Source organism: Peromyscus californicus, unplaced genomic scaffold (assembly GCF_007827085.1).
Source record: "Peromyscus californicus insignis strain IS unplaced genomic scaffold, ASM782708v3 Scaffold_15__1_contigs__length_86483966, whole genome shotgun sequence".
NCBI lineage: Eukaryota > Metazoa > Chordata > Mammalia > Rodentia > Cricetidae > Peromyscus > Peromyscus californicus.
Window position 1 is genome coordinate 66474214 of NW_026294447.1, and position 16937 is coordinate 66491150.

Below are 16937 nucleotides of genomic sequence, written 5' to 3' on the forward strand. Positions count from 1 at the left end.
TTAGCCAGCTGAACAATATGCTTGCCCCTCTATATCTATAGGAAATTGGTTCCAAGACCCTACCCTAGATACCCAAATCCAAATACACTTAGTCTCTTTTATAAAGCAGAATGGCATTTGTATATAACATATGCATGTACTTTACTTTCTGAGTTATCTTTAATACCTAATGCAATATAAATGAATCACAAACTCCTGTCACACCAGGTCCTAATCACTAGTTATTTTTTTTCTATTTCTCTTCCTACTGATTAACTTTAATACTTTTGTCACCATGATGGTTAATATTGTCAACTTAATATGACCTGTAATCACCTAGAAGACAAACCTCTGGGCATGAGTTGCTAGATTGGATTAACTGAGATGGGAAGACCCACCCCAAATGTGGGTGGCACCATTTCCTGGGCGAAAAAATAGGAGAAAGTGAGCTAAGAGTCAGTAGCATCAGGTACCACCACGTTTTCCCACTGCAGATGCAATGTGACCAGCTGCCTCCTACTCCTGCCATGACGGGCCCTTAATCTGTGAGCTAAAACAAACCCTTCCTTAAGTTAGTCTTGTCAGATATTTTTTCACAGCTATGAGAGAAAATAACTAATATCCAATATTGCATAGAATTATTATTTCTGGAAAAAATCTTGATAAATTATGTTTTATGAAAATGTATGTATTTCATGCTGAAGCTTTCAAGTTAATGTGCTCCATGGCCACAAGTTCTGGTTCTTCCTGTATGATCATTCCTAGACTGTTAGCATTCCATTTGTCACCTCTGACCATTCTTTTCAAGGTCTGGCTGCATGTGGGTCTGTCCTGAACTCATCTGCTGGCAGTGAGTTCATTCCAGTGTTATGAAATTTAGTGTGTCAGCATTTCACGCCTACTGAAATAGAATCTTAGGATTTGGAAGATGTCAGCAGCCCCCTGGTTTCTGTTCTTGCCTGCCTGCCACTTCTAGCACCAGTTCTGTCTGGTTTTATCTGGTCACCTTTGATATTCTACAGTTCACTATGATGAATCTAAACAGACGTTCATTTATCCCCATTGGGATTCAGTCAGCTTCTAGAATCCATAGTTCATGCTTTATCTAGCTCTAGCAACATCTCAATATATCTATCATTCTGTGAATTCTATTTTCTAGAACATAGGAGTTGGGTACATTCAAATTTCCTCCTCTGTATCTCTCTCCTATATCCCATTTCCTTACGCCTACTTGCAGAATTCTGAGTCATTTCTTCCAACGTAATGTGTATGTCCCCAAGTTTTTCCAAATGTAGCTAGCTCGTTCTCCTATCTGCTGAGTTGTATGTCTTAGGCAACTGTAATTTTCATTTTCTTAAGTAACTGGTACTTTTCCAAATTCAACTGATCATATTTGATAGACTCAAAACTGAGCACTGCTCAATTTTTTTCAGTATGCTCATTTTCTTTCTAGCATCTGAAGATTTACATGGCTCTGCATCTGGAGCTTCTGCTGACTCCCAGGTATGATGATTATGTACCATTTACTGCTCACTCGGGTTTGACTTGCCTGGTCTGTTGCTCCATGAGGACACTGGATTAAGATTGGGACCATGTTTTACAGAGATTTGAGTTTGCTTCTATTGGGTTCTACACAGAGCTACTTACCGCCACTTCTGTTTCCTGGCCTTGGAAATAACTTAATCCCAAGGCAGCATAAAGGGAACCACAGGGGCTTGTGACAACAGGCTCATATTTATAGGAACCTCAGAGGCCTCTGTGCACACTGTAGACTCTGGACACACTTTCCCTCCTCTGCCTCAGTGAGCCTGAGATCTGCTCTGATACAACATCTACTTGTGGCAAAAGTGTCCATCTCAAAGCTGCAGGCTTCCAAGATGCTCCAGCATGTTCAAGAGTCCCTAAAGCTTTGGCATCTGCTCTACTCACAACCTCCTTTCCAATGCTCTATCCTGCCAATAAGAGATTTCTCTCACTTTCTCTGAGCACAGCAGCCAATGTACAATTGTACATCTGTGGGGATGTATCCAGCATCTTTTATGCAAGAGAACCCTTCACAGCCTTTGTGCTCCTCAGAGACAACAGCCTTTATCTTGAATAATTTCCCTATTTTGTGCACCCCATCTTTAGCTCTGAACAAAACCCAGCCCTTTAGTGTGGAATCTCTTTGCAGAAATGAAGGAAAGAAGGAAGGAGAAAGGAAATAAAGAATGAATCCCACCATAGACCATCACCCTCCTTGTTCCTGGAAGGTCAATGGCTTCCATTTGTAGGGTGGGATGCCTGAGGTACTGAATCTCCCAATGTCACTGCAGAACAAGAATACGCATGCCTCTGGTTGAATATGATTCTAGAAGTATTAGATTTACAAGCTGAGCAAACACACACAGAGAATGACTTCAAGAAAAAGGTAACCCAGCTCCATTCTCTTTAAAATACCCACCACACATCCTGAAAGGCATAGGATGAGCCTCTCACTTTTAAATTTGCAACTATAAGCAGCTACAGTATGTGTGGAAGCGGCGAGATTCAATACATATCTGTCATAAATGTTTGCAGACAACATATTGGTGAGCCAAGTTAAAAAACATTTTCCCATCCACAATCTGTTCAGACCACCTGGAGTTTAGATATAGTCTTTTAACAATCCTTTATTAACATATGCTAACTTACTCCTTTTCAACGAACATAAACTAACTTTCTTCACACAAATGGGAGGGAAGACCTTAGGCCACAGAGTGGTGATTTTTGAATAGAGTTAAAAGCAATTGTTTCAATTCAAAGTCAGATTTGGAAAATGGGGTAAGACCTGTGTCAATTTGGACACCACTCCAAGAGGAAATAGTATGCCAAGCATGAAGATGGAAATACTATCCCAAGGAAGAACCCAGAAGTTACCAGCACCTGGATGGAAACATTCTCACCCTCACCAGGGCATTGTTGCACTGCTTGCTTTGCTAAGTTAAGATCCTGAAGTATTTTTCTAACACAAAGATAGAAGACATTTTTTCAAGCCTCCTATGAATCACATGTGGGTTTGAGTTAATTCTTATAATAAAGTAGCTTGTGGGAAACTAACATCAGATGACTCAACAGTATTTACACCCAGGCTTATGAGCATTCCTCTGGTTAAAAGCTACACTTGGTAGGCTGGAGGTGGAGTTCAGTGGCTGAGCATTCACAGAGGTTGGCAAAGCCCCCACATCACCTCTACCACCGGAGAACAAAGGGGAAAGTTGTTACATGGGAAGCGCTGTCACTGTTAGAAGATTTAGTTAGCCAGAACTGTAATCCTATTTCTGAAATCTATGAACCATAACCTGCAAAAAAAATGTATGTAACTAATGCTGAATTTCTTCATCTGAAAGGGGAAAAAATGAGGCTATCTCGTGGAACTACAGTGGTAATTAAAATGTAACATGCTTAATAAAAATTCTTCTTTTTACCTCCCCCTTTCTGTGTGTGTCCATCCATCCATACACATGTATACATGTATGTACTCATGTGTTTATTGGGAATTAAACTCAAGACCTTCCCCAGAAACTAGGTAAGCTCTCTCTATACTCATCTATATCCCTGCCCTCCCCTTTTATATTGAGATAGGATATCACTACTTAGTCAGCCCAGCCTTAAACTCAGTTTGTAGCCTAGGCAAGCCGTGAGTTTTGGGAGCCTGCCTGGGTCTCACTAGCAGCCAGGATTACAGGCCTGTGCCACCAAGGCTGGCTTGGTAATAGTCTTGACATATGGTAAGGGTTCAATGCATTCTCAGTGTTGTCTTTGCTTTCGTGATTTCTGATGATGGTGGTGTTGGGAGGAAACACAATTTAAAACAAATCTAATGTAAGGAAAAGAAAACTCCCTTTAAAATCTGCCTGCTGGTGTGTACATGAGACAGTGGAGAATGAATTACCTTATCAAGCACTGAGTATGGATTCTCTGCTTTAAATCCAAGCGGAGCATAGCTTCTGAATCTCTCTCTGAATTCTGCTTGCTTTTCCTGGTCAAGGGACAAACGTGAACGTCCATCAGATATCTTCAATTACTGTTGTGAAACTTTCCTTCAAAATAGACAACCACAAGCCCAGTAACTAACTCACATCAAACAAAATGCATCTTTTCCTCATAAGGGTGACCTCCGCATTTTGGAGCGGAGAGACTTCATGTCTGACTGTGGCCGCGATCTTCTTGGTGGTTTCCCATCTTTCCGGCAGTTCCTGTGCAAACAAAGGTGTGGTGGACATGACTTCAGCTCCTGAACCAACTCCACCACGTGGTCCGGTAGTTCTTATTTCTTTACTCTGACTCAGGACATCTTTTAGAAGTAAGTCATGCGAATAAAACAAGGTTACGGCATAGCGGTAAAACGGGTTAGAACCAGGCATGTCCCATGCAGGCACCGGAGTTGCTGTCATCTTAGAACTGGCAGAAATATTTCAAAATAAAGACTCACCTCCAAGTCGCTTTGCTGTTGTGGGAATAAGTTTAAGGGTTGTGTGGGCGGGGGAGGGGACGGTCAGTAAAGAGCCTGCTGTGCAAGCGCCTGAGTTCTGATCTTTACTTAGGTGTGGCAGTGTGGACCTGAAGTCCTGAGGGCACAGAGATAGGAGAATTCCTGGGGCTTGCTAGCCAGCTAGCCTGTCCAAATGGGTGAACTCTAGGGTCAATGAGACCTTGCCTCAAAATATAAGTGGTTAAGGAAAACACTCATCATCGAACTGTGACTTCCACATGCATGTGAAACCTGTACACATGTGTACCCAGACACACACAAACATACACACATACATATTCACACACACACATATATACACACAAACATACACACACACCTATACACATAACCTATACACATACACACACATACATACATATACTCATATACGCACACAAACATACACGCATATATATACGCATACACATACACACATACATACATATACACATACACACATACATACACACACACACACACACACACACACACACACACACACACACACACACACATATTAAAGTGCCCTGGACATGAATTTACTGGTTTCTAAAAACCAGAAATGTAAGTCAGGCACTTTAGCAAATTAGTAAGTTTGTTAAAAAAAGAAAACAAAAACAAAAACAAAAAGAGTTCCTTTGAAACTGATTCTGGGTAGGGAAAAGCTACAACCTGACTCCATTTCTTCCTCCTGTCACAGTTTGCAGGGTTCTGAGCTGGCTCGAGATGGTGAGTTGTAGCACTGACTGGTCTATTTTTGCCAAGGAGGAATTTTTGAAGGAACTCAAGAGCCAAGGCGGTGGTGGGGGGAGGGAAGGTCAATTCCTACTTGATGTTGAACAAAAACAGCATCAGGCAGTTGAGGGCCTCCCTCCACTTCCCCCTCCCCACCCACAGTGCAAACAGGTGAGGAACAACTGACTTCCCTTGAGGAGTCATGATGTGTAGTTGCCATGGAGAAGCATCCCTGTGTCCAAGGACACTGAACTTGTTTTGTTGTACAAAGCCACACTCAGTGACATGGTCCTCACTTGTTGAGGTGAACTGCAAAATCCAAAGGTTCTACAGGGTACTTTGTAACCCTCAATAAATATTTAACAAACAATCCAGTAACTGCAGATTATAAAGAGAGCGCTGTGCTAAGTAGATGTGTGGGGAGGGTGCCTCATAGTTAAAACACACTCTTTGACTTCAGTTAGTATAGCGTCTAAAAGAGAATGAAGGAGGCATGCGTACAACTACTGCACATGGCACATTGTACTAACATTCCCCAGAGGGCCAACCAGACACAGGATCCATACAGTTAGGAGGCAATAAGGTGTCATGACAGGAACCCCTCCAACTCAGGAACCAACAGACTCGGGCTCTAAAACACTGTGCTCCCATCTTTTGCCTCCTCTCATCAAAATCCTGTATCTTATGACTCTGGATTCTATCCCCAGCATGATGTTGCTTGACTACAATCCCAATGACTCAGGAGGTGGAGGCCAGGAGTAGGGGTGAAGAAGTTCAAGGTGAGCCTCAGTAACATAGCAAGTTCAAGGCCCAACTGAGGTATGTGAGACCATGTCTCAAACAATGAGAACAACACAACACAACTCAGCATCCTGTCAAAAGCCATGACCGGGAAGCCAGGGAGGGTTACAGGTGACAGCTCAGGCCCTTTACCTTCCCCAAACACAGCAGACCTGCCACGTGTCTGTAGTAAATTCTAAATACCCCTTTACTTGATGCAAATACATTTTCTTAAAAAGCAAAAGATCAGATAACCTCAAAAGTCTAATGGACGGAATACAGCTTGGGGAGGAGGTAACTCAGTGTAAGGCACAGTGGGTGAGGGCTTCTGGGAGAGACAGGGTTGATAGGACCTGTGGACTAGAACTTCACTGTGGACAGGGTATGAGGAGGAATGAGGTAGACTGAGCAGCTACACTGTTAGCTGGGTTGGGGGTAGTAAGACCTGAATTAAAATGGGAACAACAGAAATGCCGAGGACAGAACAAACTAGCAAGACTAGTGCATCTGGAGGCCGCCTTGCTGGATGAAATGCCCATGAGCTTCAAATGACGAAGAAGCTCTCAGAACAGAAGCACAGCTACCGTGCTTTTTGTTTTGTTTATAATCACAGAAGCAAGCATAGACAAGTCTTGGAACCGCAAGGTATTTGGGTAAAGTTACAACTCAACTTAGTTTTCCTCCTATCCGTAGTCTGCTTATGAAACATGGAAAATGTAGCATTTTCAATACAATCAAACCCTGAGGGGGTCAATTTTTCATACTGTAAATGCTAGTGGAAATGAATACTTTCCCTTACTGATTATGTCATAACCGACTTCTCTGTGGGATACATGCCAAGGTCCAAGATCTGACACCAAGAATATCCAGATTCTTCTTTTAAGAAGAAATATTGGGGCAGTGAGCTGGCTTAAAGGGCAAGGGGGTGTATCTCCAAGACTGAGCTTGATCCCCAGCGCCCACACAGTGGAAGGAGAGAACTAACCCTGAAAGTTGTCCTCTGACCTCCGTCAAAGCACTGCCCCCCACACAGAGAATAAATAAATGTAAAAACTAAGTAAATAAAAAATCTTTGCAGCTGATGCTCCTGTAGTTATTCATCTCTCCACGTTGTTAAACATTTCTCTGGCCGATTTGTCACCTCGCCTCAGGTGGCAGCTCTAAGGATAGTTTCATATAATGCAGAATAATTCATACACAGTAGTTCTCTGAGTCCTTTATGGTCAAAAAGCACTTGTCATAGCATATATTGTTGCATTTTGTCCTCTCAAAATAATATGTTACCACCAATGTAAGAAACAATTTGGCAATTCTTCAAAAAGTCTCATGTAGAACTACCACATGACCCAGCAAGTCCATTCCTAAGTGCATGTCAGAAGGAAATGAAAACAGATATTCAAATATCCACACATCAATCTTTAAAGCAAAATAATTCACACTAGCAAAGACGGAGGCAAGTCTTACCACCACCAATGGATGGATGGGTAAACATAGCGTGTTATAGGCTTACAAGGGAATACCATTTAGCCACAAAAAGCAAGAAAATATTGATAATGTTACAAAGTGAATAAGCTTCAAAAACATATATCAGGGGGAAGTCAAATATAATGGGTTACACATTGTAAGACTCAATTTATATAGAATATCTAGAATAAACAAACAAATCCACAGAGACAAAAAGTTGCCAACGGTTGAAGAGTCGGGCTTGGCTATGGGCAGAGAATGACTGTGGCAATGAATGGCAGCTGCTTTGGGCGATGAGGACAATACGGTGGCACTGAACAGAAGTGGGGGGTACACAACACTGTAAATACACTAAATCCCACTTAACTGTACATTTAAAATATTACGTTTATGTTAACTTAGCTGTTCGTTTCATCTGAATAAAAAAGAAATAACTGAAATAAGTTGGAAATAGCAAGTATAGACAAACAAAAAAATATCTTAAGAAGAGTCACAAGAAATATTTTACCAAATAGGAAACACATTCCAAGATATTACCTAGTGTGCCAAGGCAGACAGATGAGAGCCGACTCCTGCAGTGTTGAAAACCAGATGCTGTAGCTAGAGACTAACTCAGTGAGCAGGAGAGCTTGCTGGGCAAGCGGGAGAACCAGAGTCCAGATTCTAACATCCATTTAAAAGGCTGGGAGTGGTACGTGCACACGGTAAGCCCACAACTCAGGGGGCTTGGGTAGAGAATGAGAGAGTAGGACACCTGATGCCCTCCTCCAGCCTCTGCACGCGCGCGCGCGCGCGCGCACACACACACACACACACACACACACACACACACACACACACACACACACGTATATTCACCACATATGCAGTTACATGCATACATGGATCAGTATTTGAGTTGTGTGCTCTGACCACTAAACTAGACGAATTGATCTCAAAGCGAGCCTTGGCTAATGCGTCCACTGATTACATTTACAAAGTCCATTTCAAGCTCACCCCCACTCCACCATATACAGAATTCCAATATGCACAGCAGCAGAGCCTCAACTGGAAGATTTTTTTTTTTTGCTCATAATTCAGTTAAAATTAAACAGACTTTGCTCATACTCTGGTGCACAACACCAGCCATCAAATGTTTCTGGAACACAGACAGTATGAAACAGGAACCTGACAGGAAAAACAGAGATTTTCCCATCCAGACCAGACTCCACATTTTTATCATCACATTCGTGACGTATTGCCAAGCCTAGAATGCGTGTCAGATGGCAGGCAACTGAGAATACAGAGGACCGTGGATATAGTGGTACCACACACGGGAAAATGACACTAACACTGGGACTCACGGAGCAGCACAGAGGTGGTGACCACCAGACAGTGACTGGGAGGACAGTGTCACAGCGAATGAGAACATTTTCTTACGATGCACACGGAGATGAATACTGGATGGCTTTACTACTTCTGTGACCTGAAAAAACTTCATCCCTTTCACCTTCAGTTCTTTGCCTGTACCACAAAAATACTGTCTGTCTTTCGGTTCATCTTGTGACAAGAGTGTGTGTGAATAAGTACCTGGCTGAAGGAATCAATCTGGTACTGGCAACTATGCTTATTTCATGGGTGCTTACCTCCAGCTGGGCATAGACCTGCTCGGGCATCTTCTGACCATAACTTTCCAGCAGCATGATGGTTTCTTTCAGAGGTTCGAAGATCTCATCAGTAGCTCTCTGTCGGCTCCTTACAGCCAGAAGATGGCCCATGATGTCTACTAAGCCGTTGTGATCGCCTTCACTCAGCTGTCTCTGAAGTCCTACATCCGTCTGCCTGATGAATCCTTGCAGCTCACTCAGACTGCAACACACATGTGTACATAAGCTAGGTTAATGAAAACATCTAGCCTCATACATAGAGTTTAAAGCAGGACTACTCACCATAGCAGAAAGACAGACAGAAACAAGCAAGGGTCTATTAGCAAATTTAAACATCCATTTGTATCATTTCCCACATTCCTTCTCCACACCAAGCCAAGGCAACTGCTTCCCATTCTCTTTCCCTGTGGGTTACTTATTATGACACTTCATTTAAGTACAGTAATACTGCACATGACCTGCCTTTGGTATCTTTGACCAGATAGAAGGGTTTCAAGTTCATTCATGTGTGAGCATTATAAAGCTTGACAGGATATTATTTTCATTATATATTAACATTATTTGTTAAATCTACTTTAAAGTTAGCAGTACTCTTGGCGTTAATTTGTCACCTACAAATCAGTCAGCTGTGGGGACACATACAGAGGACAGAGGCCAATTTCAAGTGCCATTCTTCTGGGTCCACGCAACTTACTGTGTTTTGGTTTTGAGTCAGGGTCTTTCATTGAACCTGGAGCATGCTTCTTTGGACTGGCTGGCTAGCAAGCCCCAGGGATTTTTCTGTTTTCGCCTTCCCACCTCTGGGATTGCAAGCATATTCCACCACACTCAGCTTTTACACAGGTACAGGTCCTCTTTTTTTTTTTTTTTTTCTTGAAACAGGGTTTCTCTGTGTAGTTTTGCATCTGTCCTGGAACTCACTCAGTAGCCCAGGCTGGCCTCGAACTCACAGAGATCTGCCTGCTCCTGCCTCCCGAGTGCTGGGATTGAAGGTGTGCACCACCACCGCCTGGCAAGGTCCTCACTTTTATATGATAAGCACTTTACTGACTGAGCCAGCTTCACACCCACCAGTCAACTTTTGTCAAAAGCGAGTACCATTTCAACCACAAAGGTCAAGGCTACCTGTCCACGACGAATCTTAGCAGATGCTCCTGAAACATCCAGCTCCACTTTTTGATCACATTGAGCAAGCTCAACTTGAAGGGCTTCATGTCTACCTTGAACCAACTGTTAAACACTCGGAAGTCATCAAACTTGCTCATCTGAACATACAAAGCCTCATAAATGTCGATCTATAAGAATAGGAAAAGAAACACTACATAGCAACGTCATGAAAGGCCATTTGATAGCACGAAATGATAAAGGGTTGCCTTGCCTGTTCTTTGAATTGTTCTAGAGTTGGTGGTTGCAGGATGTCTTCACTTGCATGAGCGTCCATTTCCTCAGATGGTGCAGCATGGCCATACAGGAGAAACTGCTTCAGAATCTCTACTCGGTCATCCACCCAGAGGTAAGAGTAGGTCTCCAGAGAACTTCTGAACTCCAAGACTTTGTTGATGACGTCAGCCACTCTATTCATTATCTCCTGCCGGACTTCTGCCAGGCCTAACATGTTATCCATGTCGCTCTAAATGAGAGGGGAATCAAGTGTATTCTTACCCAGGGATTTTTTACCATAGCATTATCCAATGTAATTCTTCAAGGGAGAGTCCTCAACAAAAGGAAAGAAAACAAGAACAAAAAACAAACAAACAACAACAACAACAACAAAAAAACCCTGTGTTGTGGCTCTTGCTGGCATCTTTCTGGGGCTTCTCATTATCCCAGTTTGGTTCCTGAGAGAATACCTGGTAGTTTGCGACGTCCAGGTGTGCCGCCACACGCTCCATCTGGGCAGACATTCTGAAGCTACCACACAACATTTCCTCCACCAGATCGTAGATGCCATCCCCAGCCTCTCTTTCTAAAGGGGGCTTAAACACAATCTCGGGGGGCATTAAGAACATTTGTGCTTGAAAAAACGGTGCAGGTTTTAGCTGTCTCTCTGTGTTCATCAGGAAGAAGTCCAGGTCATGCAAGATGGCCTGAAAAAAGCCTTCCACCACAATGTCATCAATGAATTCCACATAAATTTTCCAGGAATCCAGAGAAGGATCAGCTCTGAAGAGCTTCCGGTTCTCCTGAGAACAAAGCATTAGAGGGTTAGGGTCAATGAGAACCAACATAAAAGGGAAGCCAGCCGCTGGAGTGGCTGTTGAAGAAAGGACTGAATTTTTGTGTGTGGTACGGAAGCATTCAAATCTAAGGGTATAGAACCTTTGGTAAAAGGCAAAGGCTGTTGTAGGATTTTATAACAGTATAACATTAGGCTAACATATCACATATGTTAAAAAATATCCTTTAAAAGAAAAATCAATATGAAAATCATTATCTTCAAATACAGGCAAGAAATATACTAGTTCCCAACAAATTCTGAAAGTTCTTGGCCTGTCCCCAGTTTATATGGTCTTGGACTTTGCTATCCAGGCCCTTCTCTAAAGAGATTTCCCAAAGTCCTCTGAGAGCAGTATTCTGGGACCCTGGGATATTACTAAGTCGGGGATGGGGATCGTGTGGGTTTGCTGTCCCCAAACTTAAGGACTAGATCTCTTCGGGGTGTTGTACTTCCTGCCATGTATCTGGAACATCCACATGCAGTCATGTGACTTGCATGCGTGCAGCGCACATCCTGAGAACCTGCACATGACAGACTTTTCCTTTGTGGTCACTAGAAAGCAAAAGCATAGGGATGAAAAACAAAGTCCTGTGACACATTCAGGGCCATGCTGGTGGAAGCCAGTGGCTGCACAGGACTGGAAATCAGCTCCTTCTCATGTCCCCAGGGCAGGGCTTTTCTGATACATCAGTCATACCAGAACCACTTCACTTGACTGCTGAGGCATTCGGAAGAAATGGTTACACACTTGGGAGTAAGCAGAACTCAGGTTGCTTCCAGAACTGTCTGTACAGTGCTGCCCTCCTCTCCCTCCTCCCATCTGAAACTCTTTCCACAGGAATCAGCGGCATCCACGGGGACAGGATGCAGAGGAGAGAGGCAAGCAGCCTTCTCTTTGCCTCCACACTCCTACACCTTTCTCCAAGCCATATCCTCCCCGGCCGCTCACAAAGGTTCCACACGTCAAAGAGGGAAACATCAGAGGCTAGACACCCAACCAACCAGCCACTGCGTATGTGTTTCATTTACAGCCGCCTCATGTCGAAAGCTTTTCTCATTTTCTTACACAGAATGGGAATTTTGAAACTACTCAGTTCTGACTTGAGGAAAAACAGAGAACATTGTTATAAAAAAAATTTCAACTGTATTCTCTGAAAAGGCCAAGACGAGTCTTCTTTCATAATAGTTTCTAGTCAGGTCTTTTGCTGGCCAATGCATTTTAACCAGGATTTATGTCTAACACCCGATATTGGAGTATAATTATTTTTTTTAATTATCAAGAAAATGTAACAACAACGACAACAAAATAAAACTAATTGTGCTCTCCCACCTGTCCTCTGTGAGACAGATCCTACTTACCACATGAGCACTGTTATGCCCCCTCCCCCGAAGTCATGGAAGATTTGACAGCACCAAAGAGAGCCACACCTAATGGCAGCTTAAGATGTAAAGAATACTGTAACATCCAGATGTGTTCTTCCTGCCTTAGGCAGCACGTCAAATCACACACAGCCCTGCCTACAGCCTGATCACAGACTTCTAGCCTAGACTTGGAGACCACCAGAGAATACGCCTCTGTCATTTAAAATCCCCTACTTGTTGGGACTTTGCTATGTCAAATTCAGAGGATCCACTGAATCTCATTTGGAGTGGAATAAATAAGACATGAAGGGCTTTTAAAGGCATCTGACTATGGTGATGAGACTGTCTCTAAAAAATGATCAAGTTGTGGGCAGGCCTCTTCTGGTCTGAAAACTGCAAACAAAGAAGGCTCGAGGTTCTCATGGGTCTCTTTCAATAATGCACTAAGTTCATCCGTGAAGGCTCTGACCTCACGACCTCACCCTCTCCCCAAGGCCCTCCTCCATTCCCATCACCTTGGATGTTAGAATCTGAACTGGGGAGGGGTCATCATTCTGACCACCGTCATAGACACAGTTCCTGACTGGGCGGTAGCAGTGGAAGAGATGAGAAACACTGGACTCTGGATGTGCTTTGAACTAAATGGCGCTAACACCTGTTCTAATGGGCAGATGCAGAGGATGAAAGCGGTGGATGTTATAGAACACGAGTTTTGTCAAGATCCAAGGGAGGCATTGTAAAAGGTGGAGACCTACATGGCAAGACTAGGGTTTCTGTTTCAGACAGTCTGAGGTCGAGGTGTCTATTGGTCAAAGAGAAGAGTTGGACAACTGGGTTTACTAGTGTAGGAATCAAGAAAAGCCTCCCTACTGGAAATGCAAATTCAAGAGCAAAGGCACTAACCCAGGCCGTGGGAGGAGGCCTTCCACCAGCGTGGGCCTGGGGACTGCTAGTCAGAGTGGCATTATTCTCTTCAGGAAAGCAAGGTGGCAAGGCAGGGTCCTATTTGCTCTGAGGTGCTGCCTAGGGCTTTACAGAGCAGGAAAGAATCCTTGAGGCATTTGGCATGTAAAGGAAGAACCTATCTGGAAATTAAATAAAATTGGAACAACAGCCTGCAAAGTCTCCCTATCTGCCTATCCCCTTCCAGGAAGGCTAGTGTCTCACCTCTCTTTATCTCCTCTCTCACCTCCCTGAGCACACCAGGTGCTTCATCTAGCCAGCAGCTTCCTCTGCCTAAGACACACTCTGCATGCTGTAGCATGAATCTTAAAAGGTCTTATTAATAAAAACAGACCCAGAGCCAGGTATTGGGGTGAATGCTGAAAGATCAGAGAAATAGAACAAGCCACATCCAACCTCACCTTGCCAATTCCTCAGCTGATCTTGTTTCCTCAGACTGCAAGTCTCTGAGTCCTCATCTGAATGGGATCCCAGCTGAATTGCTGCTAAAAGCTAAAAGCTTAAAAAAACTCTAGTTCCTGGTCCTCACATCTTATATACCTTTCTGTTTCCTGCCATCACTTCCTGGGATTAAAGGCATGTGTCACCATGTCTGGCTGTTTCCAATGTGGCTTTGAACTCACAGAGATCCAGATGGAGCTCTGCCTCTGGAATGCTAGGATTAAAGGCGTGTGTGTCAACATTTTCTGGCCTCTATGTCTAATCTAGTGGCTTTTCTGTTCTGACCCCCAGATAAGTTTATTAGGATACACAATATATTGGGGGACACAATATCACCACAGCATGCCACTACCCGTCTTACCTGACTCTACAGCCTTTTTCAAGCCTTTGCTCCAATCCCACTTTCCCCATAGATCTACTCTAATCACACCATTTAAACTGCACCCTCTCTCCAAACCCTCTCTCCCCTAATCCCAATCAAATGCCAACCTTTTCCTGTAGCACTTTCCAGTTCTAACACACCAAACTTACCTCTCCCCTCACTAGACCGTAAGGCCCAATGACAGCAAGGATCTTTGCTCTACTCACTGATGTATCTCACACTTAGAGTGGGGGACTAGGGAGATGGGTCAGTGGGCAAAGCATTGCACACATGCATGGAAACTGGAGCTCAATCGCCACACCCACATAAATGCCTGGTGGGTGGCAGTCTGCCTGGAATTCCAGAGCTCTGAAGGTGGAAATGAGATCCCTGGATCAATCTGACTGTATTGGTGAGCTCTGGGTTCAAATGAGAGATCCAGCCCAAAAGAATAATGTGGTGAGCAATCAGGAAAGACTCGTGACACCAGCATCAGGTCTCTACATGCATGCACACCCAGGTGCTTCCACACAGGTTCAAACATGCATTAACATGTACTATTCACACAGGCACATACAAATAAACAAAAGCTTAGAATGGTATGAGAACATAGGAGGCTCAAAGCGAATATTTCTAAGCTGAATAATGGGCTTTATCCAATTTTAAGCAGAAAAGTCATAATCGTTTATCTTTCCTACTGCTGAAAGAGGGACCTTCATCTTACACATGGGAAAACTCAGGTCCAGTTTCTGAAAGACACAGACTGAACACCCTGGTTTCCAGACTCTATCAAGTGTTCTTTCTCTGTCCAATACCACACCGTGGGGAGATCAGAAGGATGCCATCTGCCCTACTCACAGGACAGTGTTTATGGCTTGAAGATCACACATACCTTGAGAGAAGGTTTCACATAATGAGATTCTCGGGAGAAAGGACTAGCATTTGCTTTCCTAGCCCTGTTATTGATTGATTGATTGATTGAGAGTGTGTGTGTGTGTGTGTGTGTGTGTTGATGATGTGGCATGCCTGTGAAAATGAGAGGACAACCTATAGGAGTTAATTCTCTCCTCCCACCAGGTGGATTCCAGGAACTGAACATATGTTTTCAGGCTTGGCAATAAGCACCTTTTCACATTGAGCCGTTTCCTGCCCATTCCCAGCCTTTTGTCTCAAGAACTAGGAACATGAAAAGTTAACTTCCCCCTTTTTATGTCACTAGCACTGGCTAGGTACAGGTACCACATGTCAGTCCTTCGCCTGTGTCCCTCGTCTCACTACAGAAGGCTCTATGCCCCTGTCTAAAGCTAGAGTGGACATGTACTCACCAGTTCCCACTCCTAAATGAATTCCTCCAACAAGTCCTTCCTCTCTCTGAGATCATTCCAATCAACACATGATCAGGCAATATCAGAAAAAAGCCCCCTATTGCCCACATGGAGTGCCCAGGTATAGCTAAACTTGTGATGTGCCTCACAGCAACCCTCTGGGCGTTCACTGGCCTCCACCTCCACTTCTCCCATTCTCTACCTTCTGGGTGATGCTTCAGGCTGACACTATCAAGTCTCTTTGCCAGGGTAGCCAATGGCTTCTACTTTGTCCAGCTTATGTCCACTCTGGCCTTCATTTTTAGGTGCTAAGTAGGGAATGAGACAGATGCAAACTCTTCCCACTTGTGGTAGTTTGAGTGTAATTGGCTCTATACCCTTGTGGCACTATTAGGAGGCGTGGCTTTGTTGGAGTGGGTGTGGCCTTGCTGGAGGAAGTGTGTCACTGTGGAGGAGGGCTTTGAGGTCTCGTATATGCTCAAGCCACACTCAGTGTTTCAGACCACTTCTTGTTTCCTGCATGAGGGTCAAGATGTAAGAACCCTCAGCTTCTTCTCCAGCACCATGTCTGCCTGCATGATACCTTGCTTCCCACCATGATGATGATGGACCTCTGAACTGTAAGCCACCCCATTAAATGTTTTCCTTTATCAGAGTTGCCATGGTCATGGGGTCTCTTCACAGTATTAGAAACCCTAACTATGACACTACTCCATTCCTCTCAGAGTATCACTGTGTCTCCTTCCAAGAGGAATTCTCCTCCTTCCCTAACCTCACAGACTTTTTCAAGGCCAGCTCTTGGACCCATTCTGCATCTACAACCAATTTCTACTTTCTTGTCTAATTCTGTCATTTTTAAATATGTATACTCGTGGTTATCAATTCTGTGTTAGTCTCCTGGACTTGTCCCTTAAACACAAGACAGTTCCAATGTTACCTGTATCAAAACCTTTGATAACCAACTTTGACTGACACCCCCAGTCCAAATCCCATTTCTTCTCTTCAAAACCTGTTCCGGCACCTCCTCCCCGTATTTGTCTAGTTGCTCAGACCTGAAACCTTGGTTTCCCTGACTCCCTATGGCAAGTCCCTTGGTTCTTCCTTCAGAATGCACCCAGGCTACACACAGCTCTCATCGATACTAAAGAGTAAAACTATCTCTGGCAAA

At 43.8% G+C, this 16937-nt stretch overlaps 1 protein-coding gene across 3 annotated transcripts in view; it reads right to left on the reverse strand.

Annotated features, from left to right (window-relative positions):
- Dnah11 (dynein axonemal heavy chain 11) overlaps nt 1-16937 on the reverse strand; it is a 318597-nt gene that overhangs the window by 254444 nt on the left and 47216 nt on the right. For all 3 annotated transcript variants that reach the window (XR_008218451.1, XM_052739195.1, XM_052739194.1), the window contains exons 15-20: nt 10950-11282; nt 10478-10729; nt 10225-10394; nt 9079-9301; nt 4080-4196; nt 3893-3979 (exon numbers count right to left, since the gene is read on the reverse strand). Coding sequence is in view for 2 of the 3 variants with exons in the window: in XM_052739195.1 (XP_052595155.1) it covers nt 3893-3979; nt 4080-4196; nt 9079-9301; nt 10225-10394; nt 10478-10729; nt 10950-11282 (1182 nt within the window). In the remaining variant the exon portion in view is untranslated. The remainder of the gene's footprint in view (nt 1-3892; nt 3980-4079; nt 4197-9078; nt 9302-10224; nt 10395-10477; nt 10730-10949; nt 11283-16937) is intronic.